This window comes from Salminus brasiliensis, chromosome 5 (genome assembly GCF_030463535.1).
Source record: "Salminus brasiliensis chromosome 5, fSalBra1.hap2, whole genome shotgun sequence".
In the NCBI taxonomy this organism is placed as follows: domain Eukaryota; kingdom Metazoa; phylum Chordata; class Actinopteri; order Characiformes; family Bryconidae; genus Salminus; species Salminus brasiliensis.
The window spans coordinates 14,680,204-14,697,111 of record NC_132882.1 but is presented as its reverse complement, the minus strand read 5'-3'; the positions used below and the strand labels follow the sequence as shown (position 1 = coordinate 14,697,111).

Genomic DNA, 16,908 nt, shown 5'->3' with positions numbered 1-16,908 from the left:
GTAATGTTAACTACATTATAGCAGTGGTGTAATGTTAACTACATTATAGCAGTGGTGACTCAATGCTGCTGTTTCATTCAACTTTCCCAGTTGATATTATCTACACTATGTGACTCCTTCAGGTCCTGATCATTATTAATTGCTAATTTTTTTAATTAATTGATGATAATGAACATGTTGGATGGATTACTGCTATGATGAAAACAGAGTCAAAACTCTGAAAAGCACTCTGAAAACAACCCTGCAAAAACACCCCAAACAGAGCTTTTACTGAAAAGTAAAGATTTGTAAGTTGGGTTCCTGTAATAGATCAATAGAAATGATGAAAATAATTTTGGGTCACTCAAGTTGTGTGTCCTTTAACTGCTGGCATTTACATGGTATAACCAACTTATACATCCTTGACCACTCAATGCTGGGAGCAAATGTATTACCGAAGCTGCCTCACTACACCTCTGGTGAAATGGAATTTTAGTGTTTTATGGCCCTGATTGGTCCTAACAGTGTTCAGCCAAGGTGCTGTTGTTAGCTGTTAGAATTTAAGGCCTGACTGTTTAGTCTCTATCATGTTCTCTAGGTGCACTCCAATCCCTGCATAGTGAGGGTATTCAGCTATTTTACAGGTGACTCCAAGCCATGGGGAGTTGGAGGAGAACTGGGAGTCACGAGCAACACATTTTCCTTTCACAATAAATTGCCGTAAAGTTTACCCATCAGTCATTGCACATCCATTAAACACGGTGTGCTCATTTATATTTGATGATGTGGTAGAGTGTTCCCCGTGCTCAGTGTAGGGAACATTTGTTCTGTGTGGAATGTAATGCAGCTTCTGTCTCTTCGTATGTTGTATCTGTCTCTTTTCCAGATTTTTTTTCTGAGATCTTCAGGAATCCCTCTTCTCTTTTCTGACCAGGCGAATTGTGTGTGTTCACTCTAATTTAAAGGCCTGTAGAATTAGAATGGACAGGGCGGCCCAAATCAAGACTGTTTAACTGCAGCACTCACACTGGTTACTAATCACTGATCCTAATTAACTCTTCAGTTTGGATGCTCAGTGTGTAGGGAACATTTGGGTACTGCTTAGAAACCCTATGAAATGGACTGCAGCTTTTGTCTCCATCTCTCCCCTCAGCATTGCTACCATCTCCCCATGTTTTGGTCTAAAGGGAAAACTCTAAAATGAAACCTAATTCTAAAACAAAGGTATTAGCAAATTGTATACAGCATTCTTTGATGGATGCATGGTATAGAACATGTACATGAAGTGTAGGTTCTTTAACCTGTTAAAAGCTTTAACTTAGCAATGCCTCATCTCACTTACGAAACGAATTCTTTAATCAACGGTCTACTCAATTTTCTTTTAAGAAAGCAAAAGTGGTTCTTATGTGATCATTACTTCTGTGTCTCAGATTCAGATGAAGTAAGTGATCTATTGATTGTACTGGGTCAGCTAAGCTGCAACGTATTTGTAGTTTGAGCCATTATAAGCTGTCAAGATGCTCTTGTAGATGTTTGACAGCAGCATTTACACAAAAAGTTCTCAACATTACACTCAAAATTCAAAGGAAATATGAAATCCACTGACAGTTTGTTACAAAAGGATGTGAAGATGCATTCAGCTCAGGGGACTGGAATATACAGAGTAGGCCTTAGCCTTATCTTACAATGTTCCACAGTGAGGGCGAATGGTGTGCTGAATATAAACTACCAAATATAATAGCATAGGGAGGTAATGTGGGTTAAATTCAACACAACAGATGTCAGAGTCACTGTTTGATTGGCATTTCATTTATTTAGCTTTCTCCTTTTGGGGAGAGGCCAAACAAGCACACTTCCATGGTTTGGGCATAATCCAAGAGAAATCATTCACTACCCCAGAGAATGGTTTAGAATACTGCCCCCCCCCTTTAATAAAATCATATCCTCTGATCCTCAGCTTCATAACTCATATTTGACAGTACTTAAGCACTTAATGTGGCTGCAGTCATATGTTTGAATAGTATGAATTCAATACAATCACAATGATGAACTATATTGTACTTAGGAAGTGACATTTTCTAATAATTTGGCTTTGTCCATCACGATCACTTCAAATAATTCACTCTCACAACATCCTGAAAATCTCAAACTAATGATGCTGTGATAAATACAACGCCGTAATAAGTGTTTGCACACTAAATGACACTAACCAACTTCACCAACACTTAATTTACACTATATGGACAAAACTATTAGGATACCTGTTCATTTATAGTTTCTTCTGAAATCAAAAAGAGATTATCCTGCTTTTGTTGGTGTAACCGTCGCTACTGTCCAGGGAAGGCTTTCTACTAGATTTTGGAGCTTTGCTGTGAGGATTTCATTGCATTCAGCGACAAGCACGTTAGTGAGGTCAGAATGTTGGATGATCACCTCCCCACCTCTTTCAAAAGTATTGAATAGAGCACCAATCATCATTCCAGAGAACACAGTTGCACTGCTCCACAGCTCAAAGCTGGGGGGCTTTCTGTTTCAAGGTCTCCTATTCTATTGGCAATACTTCTCTACAGGGACAAAACAAACTCTGTGTGTGCATTCATAAGGAGTGTCCATAAACATTTAGAAATATAGTATACATAAAATGACCACAACAAAACAATGTAAGTAATGTTTGTATTTATTAAGAAAATATATATTTACACCCATCCCTCTGTGTGAAACAAAACAGTGGCCTCATTCAATGGTTGGTTACATATCCTTTTTTTCAGTTTTACAGTGCTGTGGGGGAAAATATTGCCTGGTTCTTTTTGTAGAACTGCCTCAGATCAGTGACATTTGATGGTTTTCAGGAACTGTGCATTTCAGGTCCTACCACTTCTTGCCAACAGGGTTTTTATTGTTTTAAGATTAGGTAGACTTGGGATCAGCAGTTGTTGCATGAACCAACTGTGCTTCAGTTCAATGACAGCTGACCTGACATTCTCCTAAAGAATTCTCTGATATAACTCAGAATGTATAGCTTCCTCAATAGCAGCAAGGTAGCAAGTTCCAATGCAGCAAAGCCAGCCCAAATCATCCCCACTACCACCCCACGAGTCAGTATAAGTGTGCCTTGTAAAAGCAATGTTAGCCTGGATTTCACCAGATATAAGAATGTAAAAGAATGTCAGCCAAAAAGCCAGAATACAGATTCATATGTTCAAAACACATCATTCCAAAAATCAGAACGACTGCCTAGCTGTTCCTTAAACATGAGATGAGCATTGCTCAGTAATAATTTCAACCCTGCTATTCAGACATGGATTAAGTCCTAGTGTTTTTCTGGTTGAGGACACTGGACACATGAAAACACTTTAACTGGGACAAGAGAGCTCTGCTGTTCTTTAGATGTTGTTCTTGAGTTCTTTGTTAAATGGTGGATGATTTTTTGAACTATCTTGCTGTTTTAAGATTTTGGGATGTTGTCTACTACTGGAAAATTGACTACTGGTCCAAACATTCTCCATTGGACAGGGGGCAGACACTAGTTCATGACATAGTGGCTAACTGTATAAAATGGTCTTACCAATTCTGGAAAAGCTGCACATTTGTTTGTGTCTGGCATCACAGGGTCATCACATTATGATTTTAGTTTAAGTGTGTGTGACAAAAAAGGATTACATACAGCATGTTCTTCGACTCCTGGAAGTGAGTAATATTGTGGTTTCACATGATAAATTAATACATACCTACAGTTTTTGTGTATTATTACACTTGCTTTCGTTCACACCTGTGAACACATCTTACCACTGATAGGGGAAATACCTACTTATTATGACATATGAGAAAGACTTTCTAAATATAGTTCAACTTTTGCAATCTCCATTTCGTAAACACAAGTGGACATTGTGTGCTGACATAAAAACAAACCACACTAAAATAATATTAACGTCTGCTAGTCAGTTAAGCAATTGTTGAACTTGTTTGGAAGATAAACATGTCACAAACTATTTCACAACAATGAGACAATTCAAATAGTACCAAACAAAACCGCAGGTATGCTTCCTGGAAACTATTGCATTATGACTATTTCATAAGTGACAGTATTTTATGCCTGTAAAGGTTTAGAGTGAATCTACAAAATAAAACATCAGTGCATCACTGAAGGAAAATATATGATTGTTATTATTATCATTATTATTATTATTATTATTATTATTAATAATAATAATAATAATAATAATAAAGGTCAGTAAAGCGAAAATGACACTGTCTTTTTCCATTGGGGAACAATGCATGCTGAACTAGTTCTTCCACTTTGACCTACAGATACAAGACAGATAAATATTTCAAAATCGGACTGAATGAGCCATTGTGGTCGGTCGATGACTGACATACAGGACTTTTCTTTCTGCAGTTTTTGCAGTGCTTTCTTTGCTCCAGGTACATTAGTGTCATGTGGGTTCTAAACATACAGCACATTCTTAGAACGTTAAGTACATGTGAAGTAGCATATAGCTACCTTCATAGCATGTAGCTTGTATTTCAAGTGCAGTTAATTTTCACAATCTGTTTATCTTGTTCTCTTTGGTCAGCATGGCTGTGAATGCCAGTTTCTTCAAGATGTTTGTCGAAGTTTTTGAGCCATTAGCCATTAGCAACATCTACACGGTTGAAGACACCTTTCAAAGCAGTCATGATTTATCTTAAAGATCAACTGTGAGTTGATAAAGCAATAACTGTCCTTTTAACCAATAAAATAGATATAAGCAATTGAACTTGTACAACTCAAATGATTAGAATTCAAAGTATTTATCAGAGTTGAATAAACCCAATTTAATTGCTTACTACCACATGATTTTTTTAGGTTAGGATAAACAGCCTTTTTTCCCAGAATACATACAGTATATAGATGCAAGGAAGAATAAAGCTGTACAAGTTAAACAAGTTATTGCTTTTCCAAATCAAAGTTGAAAGACAAATCAAAATTTAAGGCAAACTGTGGCTGCTTTGCAAGGTTGCCTATAACTATGCAGATGTCGTGCAGATGTATGGTCAAAAAGCCCAATAAACAGAAACTGTGGACATGGCCATGCTGACCAATAATGGTGACACTATTGTTCATATGTCCATAGTGTGTACATATATAATAATTATTATAAATAATTGGAGATTGAGGTCTCAGAGCAACATATGTCTCCTTCTCTATCTCTATCTGTTATTGGTAAGTTATGAATCATGCCTTCGTGCCAGTATACACAGAGAAATACACATTTAGTCTGTTCCTATCAGTGTGGAACCTGTTGTGGTTAGGAGCACTGCCGTGTTTGTGGATGTTGTAATTTCTTAGTTCCTTTTTGCTTGTTGCTTTGGTCAGCACTAGTTAAGGCTGTACTGGTCTAAAAGTAATAAAGAGCGTTCCTCTGTGGCACTTTCGGAGTCTGCTTCTTTGCTGATGGTACAATAGTATCAAGATTAGGATACAGCTACTGATGAAACTCAAGTGTAGTATACACAAACCTGAAGGCCCAGAAGAGATTGGAGGCACCTGCTGGGCACAGATGGGTTAAATGCGGCTTGAGGACACATTTGTCTGGGTTAAAGGACGCATTTTGCTGTACAGTGACAAATATGTGCACCTTTACCTTTTGCCAGGGAATGAGGCTTCTGTTGCAGCCAGGCCACAGAGCTACTCTACCCGTACACTTTAGAGACTTTGTAACTGTCTGCCCAGAAATGTCCCAGAGAAAAAGGGACATTTAGTCAGTTACCGTCAAAACAAACCCTTCATTGTTTGTGGCATTGCCACAGTGTGTGTGTGTGTGTGTAGTAAGATCTCAGAGTTCCTTTCTAGGTGTTGCCTGTGCCAACCTTTGTTAATGCTGTCATATTGTAAGACCTATAAAGGGTGTTTCAATCAAATGGCATGCTTTCAGACTTTTACACTTTGTGCAATTACTTTTGATCCCTAAAGCAGAAGAACTATCATTCATCATTCTATGAATTGTAAAAAGTACTAAAGTTCACCCATTGTTTTATTTCAAAAACACAATACATGTCACTTGTGGTTACAAGGGGTTACAACTTCCTTTTTATGGCAGTGTTTTCGGATAGCTCTGTCTAATAATGTAATTACACTCCTCATGCATGTTTAGCAGATGGTGTTCTATGTGGAATTAAACTAGACTGGAATTCAGATAAAAGATAACATTAATTCTGTTTGAAATATTTCATGTTTAAAATGTAGTTCCTGTTAAATGTCAATGAAGTAAAAGTTTTTGTATTTAGTCCAAACTATGTGGACATTCTAATTAGTGGGTTTATTTCAGCCACAAAACATGTTGCCATACAATGTTAATATTATACAGGAACTCTCATAGGGTGTCACCTTTCCAACAAGTAGGTTTGTCAATTTACTGCCCTGCTAGAGCTGCCCTAGACAACTGTAAATTAATTTATTGTGAAGTGGCGCATCTAGGACAAAAAAAAAGCTGTGCAGATCCATGTGACACTCTGCTTCTATGTATGTAATCACTGATAATGTGGCCAGGATTTTGGGTGCTATGCATGCAACTAGCATGCAACTAATAATGGTAATATCTTTTTTGCCATCTTGCAATTTTACTGGAATCTTCTTCGCCATATGGCAGTCTGACAGACTAATCTGAATTTTTACTTTGCTACATCCAGCCAAGTGATAATAAGAAATAATATTGCCACAGCATATATTTACATTCTAGTGACATAAAAATTGTTTGTCGAGTTTGGTGTGGAGGAACTTGACTGGCTTGCACAGACCCCTGACCTCAGTGCTATCCAACACTTTTCTGGTTGTGTATTATTGGTTGTGTGCTGGAGTTTTTTTGTTTGTTTGTTTGTTTTTTCAAAAATATGGTAAATATTAAAGCTTCTATTCTGACTTCTATGTTGACTCATGGAGTTAAAGATAATATTGAAATATATATTTAATAATTACTTGGATAAGATGTTTTTTTTTTTTTGTATTTAAGATGTTTTGAGCTGGAGATTAGGTTCAAGGGCTTCTATGCTGACTAATACTGGAGCTAGAGATTGATTAAAATTAACTTAAATGCTAGGGTTAGAGGGTTAGGTTTCCCCCCCTAAACCAGGCTACACTGCAGAGTATATAATAAACGAACCCCACCTAGATCACCACACAACTGCTGCACTCTCATGCGTAAACGTTGAAGGAACATCAGGAGAAATTCAGAACTGCGCACGAACAGCGCATACACACACTGCGCTCGTCTAAGCAAAGAGCACCTTTTCTCACTGCCATTGTTGGTGGCGAGACTGACGTCCTTCAACACGCCCACATTCCAAAATAACTCTCTCAGGCGAAAGAAAGACAGCAGGAGCGAGTTGACTGTGGTCGGTGAGTGCTGTGTCCTCGTAGCTGCACCTCAGCGCTGGCACAGCCTGCCAAAAACTCCGACAAAACTTCTGGACGACAGTGAAATGAAAAGGTTCAATTAAACTGAAGCGATAAAGCTTTTACATGTCTACTTCTACCCGCCTGATTCAGAAGTAAGTAGCTTAATGTCTTGTTTGTAAAAGTTGTAAGCTTATCACAGGATGCTACCACTGAGCTGATGGGTATCTGATGGAGATCATTTTGGCGTGATCTTTTCAGTCACTTCTTCACCTGTGATGTGTTGCATCTTGTTAAACTGACTTAAATGATGCAAGCACTGCAAGAACTGTTCACTTATTTTAAAACATAAAAACAACAAAATTATAGATGATTATAGAAGTATTATAGCACAATAGATAACTTATAGTATGACTACTTGGGCTGTCACGATACCAGAATCTTTACTTCAGTACCACTATCAAAAATGGTATATCATAAAAATATTCAGACATTTTCATTATACACTTTTATTTCATACAGACAAAATGCACCTGATTTAGAAAAAAACTTTTATCCAGATTTTTTTTAATTATGCAGATTTTAAATACTGATCCAGACCCTCTCCCTTAACTTTTACTGTTAGTTATTTGTTGCACTCCATTCAATTAAACAGAACTAATTACACTCTCTGCAATAAAATGTGTTAAGTGTTCTTTTAGCACTAAAATATCCACAATATGCTCATTAAAGCATTTTGTGTAGCACAAAAACTGATTTTAGCACAATATAATAAAATGTTGGTCCTCCTAACTCCTTGAAATCTTTAGAAAGCTTTATAGGAGAAGGAAAAAAACATTTTTAATTAAAGTCATTACGTTAAGTCAGAGTCATTCCAGAGAAGTTCTTTTGGTTCATTCATCATGAAATATGGACACAAATGTAAAGAAGAACTGCCAGAATCAAATACGGTCAAAAGCTACAATAGATACAAGGTCTATGTATTACTGCAGTTTTGAAGATGTGAAGTATTGAATTGTTTTCCTAATTGCTCTATTAAAGAAGAGGAAAAACATACCAAACCTTTGATATTTGCGACTTGTGCCCAAAAGGATGCGCTCAACTCAACAAACCAGCAAATATTTAACTGCCCAGATAGTTATGTAGGAGTTCTTATGATGACTAAAACCAAACAGCTTAGTAAGGCTTTGAGGTGTACTCTTGTATTCTTTCTTCTGTGCCAGAGAGGAATTCTTCAAAGGCTGGAAGCTTTTGAACAGTTTAAAGAGATTCTGAGCTGTGATCTCAGACTCAAACTGTCAGTCATTTTATTCTGTTATATAAATCAGCTTTGTTACTATTCCTTCTGGGCTGTGAGGTTCCTAAAAAGTGGTTTGGATACAAACCTGTGATGAGGATGGTAGGCTGCGAGATGCTTAAATTATGTAAACACTGCAAAATGTATTTTTTCACATGAGCAACACTGATTCGTCTGTGTCTTGTTGACGGAGCATGGACGTCTTGTTTGTTAGCTGGAAAATACTTGTGTGTAGTGCACGTTAGAAGGCAACCTCTGCATTGTAAACCTTATCTCTTTTCCTGAGTTTTTTTTTTTTTTTTTTAAATCAAACAGTCTTTTCAAACATTCCTTACATATTTGTTTCGCTGGTCATTCAGAGCTAACATTTGCTTCAGTGTTGTAAAAGAAAATCAATGTAAAAAAAAAAGAAAGAAAAAGAAAAGGGAGGATATTTTTGAGGATATTTTGTTCACTCTGTGCTCATTTGCATGACAGATCAGTGATTGATACATTTCTATGTGTCAAGGCCTGATGTTTGGGAATATGTTAATGGTCAACCAGTCACGGTCACACACGTATAGACAGAAAGTGGTGGTTCCCTAATTGGTCAGTGGGTTCCACAGTTTCTGGTTGAATGTGCTGTGTGTGAAAGATAGATGCCAGGAAAGTTATTGTGAAACAAGGAACGTTCAGTCATTATTTTCTGTAACTAATATTCTCTTATATATAGATATATAGATTTGTGTGTAAGAGTTAAACCACACACACACACACACACACACACACAACATTTGACCTCCACTCCTAGGTACAAGGTTTTTGACTGATGAGAGACACAAATCTGGGTCATTTGGTGAGAGATGGTCTAACGCTAAATTGAGGCAGTCGGACAGGCATCAGGAACTCTACAAGGCTGCACATACTTTTTAGTCATTAAATAATATGTCCTTCACGTTAAATTAAATATTTAGTACAGTCTGTCACCAAACTTTAAATACTGTTAAAAACAAACGTTTCCTGCCGGTCATTCACTGACTAATGTCATTTACCAGGAAGGCTGCCATATCATCTTACTTACTGAACCTTTCAGTTAGGATATTAACTGGCTACACACACGTGAGAGGAAAAAAGATAAGGGTAGCTCAAGTCAAACAGAGCCCCTCCAGACCAGAGATTGAAAAGTAATTAGGAGAGGATGTGTAGGAGGCTAGAACAAGTCTAAACATTTCTCTGCTACACCTGGCGCACACTCAGCTTTAAAAGTTTGTTTGTTCATTTGGCAATAAAAGTAGTCGTAAAGCGCATGTGCTGCTGAGGACAGAGCTAGTAGCCCTTCATTTGTAAACACAACTAATGCTTTCTTCGATCAGGACTGAAGCACTGCATGCAGAGAGTAGAAAAAGGCTGATTCTTCATGCTCTCGCAGAATTAAACTGCAAGGGAAGTAGTTAGCAAGCTAAGAGCTAAAGGGAATTTTCCCCCTTTTTTTAAAGTGGTATGTTGTAGCTGAGTCTTCATGAGATTTCATGATCTGTTTGCTATATTGTAAAACTTGCAATTCCTTTCTGATCTTTTTCGGAAGTAGATTTTATGTTGCCAGCCTGAGACACTGCCAGAGATTTTAGGCTCAATAAAAATATATATTATATACACAAATAAAATACTCAATTTAGGGCTTTTTAGGGCTTCTGTCAGTCACAGGCACTTAGAATTGTCCTTACTTTTCTGCTGCCAGTTTTCTAGCAGCTTTAGGATGTTTAGACAGTTTTTAATGTCCCAGTATTATACAATGTTCACAAGACACACACATATATACATTATATATATGTTAAAAAATAAACTCACGACAGGCATGGTGTATTATGCCAGATGTTGGCACATACAATGATGAAACCTTTCCCTCAGAAGTGAAACCCGACAAACCCATAAAAATACATAATAGCTATAAAAAAGACTTTTTCACTGTGTGACAAACCCAGCGTTTATCATCCATTTCCATGCAACAACTACATATATTGTACAGTGATTAGAATTGTATACCCTGTTGATTTTCATTCATTTTTATAATTGATAAGTTCATTACTAATGATATGGCATGTTGACTGTTGACAAAATGCTGTATAAATGATAAAACTGAACACATTGCTGGTGCCATTTTATTCATTTTACAGCTGGTGCCATAAGAGGAGTAAATAACATGTACAGGATACAAACAACCCAAGTAACAACTCGCACTGTTGTGTATTTCTTTACAGATCCACATTGCTGATGTGAGAATGTTTACTTTGCTCAGCCTGGTGTTTGGCTTCCAAGCCTCTCTTCTCATCTTACCAGACAGAAGTGAACAGTCCTGTCTGATATCTGCTGACCAGCGCTCAGCTAACTGCCAAGGCCTTCGACTGCAGCGTGTCCCTGTGGAGGACCTGCCTCCCTCTCTGGAGATGGTAGATCTTTCCTATAACATGCTTCAAGTCATCCAAAACCTAGACTTTGCTGGAATGCCTCTCCTGCGTGTTCTCAGGCTTCAGTTCAACAACATTTCTGTGATTGAGGATGAAGCCTTTCAGGAAAATCCACTACTGGAGGATGTAAATATCTTTAACAACTCACTGACAGCCATCCCATCGAAAGCCCTTGCGCCTCTCATCAGACTACAAAATTTAGAAATGTCAAATAATCTCTACACTGAGGCAACACTGGACGACGTGTTTTTAAATTTCAGGAACCTCAAAGTACTATCCATGGGTGGTCCCATTGTCAGTATTTTGAAAAAAGATGATCTTAATGCACTACAGAATGTATCTCTGGAGAAGTTTGCGATTAAAACAGGTTCTAGACTGGATGTTTATGAACCAGGGTATCTCAAAAACATACAGACAAAGAATATGTGGCTGGATGTGGCCATAGATAACAGAACATTTGCACTACCCATGATTTTGAAAGACCTTGAGAACAAAACTTTCAGTGCTCTCCGTTTTCGCAATCTCTTTGAATTTAAGTACTACTCTGACAAAGAGGACATTTTCAATGGTTTGAAGAATATTAACTCCCAGCAACTGATTTTTTTTCGAGGTAAATTCAATGAGGAGCTCCTGAGAATGGCCCTTCTTAACCTACAAAAAAGTCCAATTAAAGTTCTGTCACTTTTGTTCATTGACTTTGCACGGTCTCAGACATTTGTGAACACTGATCAAGCATCCAGTGTGACAAATCTAGAGCTCGAAATGTTATTACTATCGTAAGTATCATAACGGTCTGCCCCGTATGAATATGACTTCTATTTTTTTTTCTTAATATTCCATATTGCACTTCTGCAGCACCTCAGTCTGTTTTTCATATCTATTTAACAGGGATATCAGCAACCCAGACATCCTGCGATTTGACTGGCGTTTTACGTGGTTTAACAAGATTCGTCACCTGCGCATACACAATGTCAACTTCAACAGTGTGCCATGTGATGCTTGGGAAGAGATGAAAGGTGTTGAAATTCTGGATGTCTCAAAAAACCAGCTGAAGGACATTTATCTCTTTAACCAGCAATGTGACTACAGAGAAACAATGCCATCACTTCATACCTTTAACCTCAGCAGTAATCAGCTGACTAGCCTCAGTTCTTTCGCTTCTCTAGCTGGGGAGTTCAAACGCCTGCAAACAATTGATGTCAGTTACAATCAGCTAGGCTCTGAAGGTAACAACATGTGTTCTTGGAAGCAGAACATCACTACCTTCATTGCTCACCATAACATATTGGTTATTGACAGCTTCAGATGTCTCCCTACCACTGTATTATCCCTCGATCTCTCATACTGTAACCTAGACCAGTTAGATATGCAATATTTTGAGAAGGCCATTGGTCTGAAGGAGATCTACCTCAGTGGTAACAAGATCAAATTCATTCCCTCTGGTTGGAGGAGTCCTAATTTAAAGTCGCTAGCTTTGGATGGAAACTCATTTGGGCTCATCAGTATGAGTTCTTTTAAAGGAATGCCTAACTTGGAGCAACTGAAGGCAGGTAACAACCCTTACCACTGCACCTGTGATCTCCACACTTTCATACAGGAGACCACTGTCAAGGGTAATGTCCGAATCACAGACTGGCCAGAGAACTATAGGTGCTACTACCCAGCAGACCTGCTTAATACAATGGTATCTCAGTATTTCCCAGGTCATGTAGCCTGTGATATCAGACTAGTCATTCTTATCTCTGTAGTCACCACTGCTGTTTTTGTGCTGGCTATCATGCTGATGTGCTATATATTTAATATACCCTGGTATGCTAAAGCTACATACCAAATCATTAGAGCTAAGTATAGGGCACGTAAAGAAGGAGTCGGGCTGTCTGCAGACTACACCTTTCATGCCTTCATCTCCTATAGCCACTCAGATGCTGATTGGGTAAGGGACAAACTGCTACCTTGCCTGGAAAACTGTAGACCTCCTTATCGTATTTGCATCCATGAAAGAGACTTCATGCCAGGAAAATGGATCATTGACAACATAATTGAGAACATTGAACACAGTCACAAGGTATGTATAAGGAAATTCACCTAAAAAGACTTGATTATGAACAAATTTGAAAGCCAAATTTTCAGTCAACCATGGACACCCTAATTTCAACTGTTACATATTTCTAGATGTTTCAGTCTCTAGATGTTTCTAGCTGTCAAGTCACATGAACAGGGACTAATCTGGTGCTAATCCTGTCTTTTTGCAACACATCCTAACATCCCGTTTCTTATTTTGAGGTTATCTTTGTGCTGTCACGACACTTTGTGAACAGTGAGTGGTGCAACTACGAACTCTACTTTGCCCAGCAACGAGCTATTGGCAAGACCTTAAGGGACGTCATCCTGGTGGTGAAGGAACCTATTGATCCCAAATCTCTGCCCAGCAAGTACTGTAAACTCAAAAAGATGCTGAATACAAAAACATATCTGGAGTGGCCTGAACAGCCTAAACAGCAAGCATTCTTCTGGGCCCAGCTGAGGAGTGTCATGGGAAAACCAAATCTCCTAAAAGAGCACTCAGTCATCGAGAACAGACGTGTCTCCAAGCTGAGCAGAATGTCCGTAATTGAGCTGCCAGAGGAGAACCAGAGGCCTGCAGATGGTGGCCCTAAAATGGATCCAGATCCAGGAGCAGAGGTCAAACTGCAGACCACAGCAGGGACTGAAGGTCTCAGAATATCACTGGAACAGTTAGCCTAAGCCTAAGGGACTGGAGTGATATTGGACCACAGTGTCTTGGGACAGACTGTTCTGTGGAAGTTAACGATATATATGTGAAGGGTAAAACAGCTCTGTAGCTGGCGAGATTCACATGATGATGACAGTAAGTGTGTTGATGCTTTGGGTCTTTAAGCCTGGCTGTCAACAGCAGCTTTGAGACAGGAGTCTTATTAAGCTACAGCTGGGATGATCTGTTGACAAGAGTGAGAATCAACAACATGAGAGCAGTGTCCCACTACACACTTGTAAGCATAACATCTGATCTGAGAGATGCTTTGAGATAGGCGAAGAGGCGAAGATTGCATACTAGGAGCTTTAACACAGGGCCTTATTTAATGAGATGACAAAAATCACTCTTCTAATCCTGGCATTGCTGATTATCCAAATGCTGACATGTTTATTCAGACTGAATCAGCTTCATTAGTCTTCAGAGTGGTTGTAGCAGTAGTAGTCAATAGACTACTTTTCTATAGTGCTTTTAGGGTAGCCTGTATTCACTGTGTTCACTGCAGCTCAAACTTCATCAAACAAGTTTGATCTATTTGTAAAACTGCACATCTGTTTTTTGTGTTCAGACAGGCTTTGGATGACACATACTAGACTTATTATGCAGAATGATGTGATACACAATTATAAAATCAACTTCAGAACTAACAGCTTTTATCGAAGCACTCGCAGAGTAATAATAACCAAATGTCCTTAATGTTCATGTGCCTGTGGAAAGACATGAACATTTAGGACACAGCTATGCAGTGGCAGTCTGAGATATATTTAATTGCATGTACTCACTTTTTTCACAAAAAATAAACAGCAACAAATACCAAAAATGTATTTTATAAACTAGCTTAAATCACAATCACAATGTACTGGTATGTGTAACTATCAAATTGTCAAACTGTGGTACTATTCTAAGTAATCCTAAATTAATAATAAGCACTAACAGCAACTTGACTGTTTTGGATAGATGTCTTTGTTGCAGTAGATGTAGTAATCACAAACTGTAGTAATCACCGAATAATTTAAAAGTTGAAATTTGTTATTCATTAAATTAATTAAACATATTATCACTATTTTTGTAATGATATATTGTTGGTTTGAGTTAGTATTAATTATTATGTATATTATGATGTGTACACAAGACACAAGACCAGATTTAAACTTGGTTTCATAACTGTCTGCTTTCTTAAATAAAAAGCCAAAGCCTATTGTGATTGGTGAAGAATATGAGAGACAGAGAGAGATAGTCAGAGTATGTGTCTGTGTGAAAGCGAAATATAAAAGAAGCCAAAGAATGAACATTCCCAAAGATACTGAGTGTTTATTTTTAAATATGTATCAAGAGAATTGTGGCGTACTTAATAAATCTATTTTCAGCTCACTGAGAAAGAAAAGGTCTCATTTTTTATGTGAATTTTTTTATTTATTTATTTATTTCTTTAGAGGAAAAGGCACGGATGTTCACTTACAACAGTAATTCTCCTTTTGTACCCAAGCCCTGCACATTTTATTGCTATATCTGCTCTAACTAGTCAGGGCCCATTTCCCAAAAGCATCTTAGTGTTAGGATCATCTTAACCGGTAGAGAGTGTGTTCAGTATGATGCTCGCTTGGCACTTTAAGAATCAGCCTTGTGCTAAGATGCTTTTGGGAAAACCAGTCCAGCTCATTAAAGAGGCCTTTAAAAGTTGAAGTGTTAGAAGAGGAAGAAGACAGGGACAGGAGTACTGAAGAACCAGAGATTACAGTAGGTGGCAGTGTTTCACATGTAGCTGTATGTTGCTGACCCAGGTTAGAAGTACCTTAGCTGAAATAATGTCTAAACTGCACCTGTGAAAATTGCATATTCAACACTGGGACAGTCCCATATTAGGTGTTAGACCACTCTTCCACAGAGAAACCCCTGGCTCAGCACTGGCATTGGTATAGGTATAGGCCTACATGAGAATCGGGCATATGTTCACGTTGAAGCAAGCTCTGTTTACCAAAACGAAGATACGCTACATGTCCAAATGTTTGTGGACAACTCTTCTAATGAATGAATTCAGCTACTTTAAGGTGCACCCGTTAATGACCCAGATGTGTAAACACACATAACTTGTCTAGTCCATGTAGAGAAGTATTGCCAGTAGAATAGGACTCTCCGGAGCAGATAAACATGCTTGTGCTAGAGGGGTTAAAGAAAACCCCAGCACTGAGCTTTGGAGCAGCCGGACTGTGTTGTCTGGAATGATGGTGCATCATCTAGTATTTCTCGGATGAGTTGTGGAGCTGGGGTGGGGTAGTGATCATCCAACATCCTGACCTCACTCATGCTCTTGTGGCTTAATGCAATCAAAGCCTCACAGCAATGTTCTAAATCTAGTAGAAAGCATTCCCTGCACAGCAGAGTCAGTTACTCTGACAAAATGCTTACCCAGAAAGCGCTGCTCAACTTTAGTTCTGCACAGGTTCGTGTTTTCCTGCTCACCTGATTCACCTTCAGAACCAGTGATGTGATTCAGGTGCAGGAAAGCAGCAGACAGAGCAGTGCAGGTGGGCTGCAGGTGGACTGCAGGGGAGTGTGGAACTGCTGCAGTGAGGAGGAGGAGGAGGAGGAGGCGGCGCCACATAAAGAGCTCATTCCGTTGCACAGGTGAGTAGCTGCCATTTAATGAGTGAGATGCTAGAAAGTTGAGACGATTTCTTCACGCATTAGTTTCTACTTTTCCTTTCTAGGTAAGATAACTTTTTTACGACTTGTTGGGATTAGAGTAACGAACACAGAAAGCTGCAGCTGTAGGCTAGGCATTTGAATGCATTTAATGAGTGTAGGCTAACAGGCAGTAACTGCTTTAATAGCTGATTAAGTAGTAAGTTTTTTTAAGTGTATAAAATTAAGATTGCAAGAAGCTGCATGGTTGAGGGATGTCTAACATCTTAAAAAGTGAGAGTAACTAGTAGGATGCACCAATATTGGAATTCTGATTATGTGCTAATTGTGTGCGCAGACTTATGAAAAGGTAGAAACTGACAATACATCCAATTATAGCCTTTTTATTGCAGGGGGTACA

At 38.4% G+C, this 16,908-nt stretch overlaps 1 protein-coding gene across 1 annotated transcript; it reads left to right on the top strand.

Moving 5' to 3' along the window:
* The first annotated feature begins 7,336 nt into the window (after positions 1–7,336).
* On the top strand, positions 7,337–15,249 carry tlr18 (toll-like receptor 18). The gene is made up of 4 exons (XM_072679527.1): positions 7,337–7,506; positions 10,886–11,868; positions 11,981–13,157; positions 13,376–15,249. The coding sequence occupies exons 2-4, from the start codon at positions 10,907–10,909 to the stop codon at positions 13,835–13,837; spliced, it is 2,601 nt and encodes an 866-aa protein (XP_072535628.1). The 5' UTR covers positions 7,337–7,506; positions 10,886–10,906; the 3' UTR covers positions 13,838–15,249.
* Positions 15,250–16,908: the final 1,659 nt, after the last annotated feature.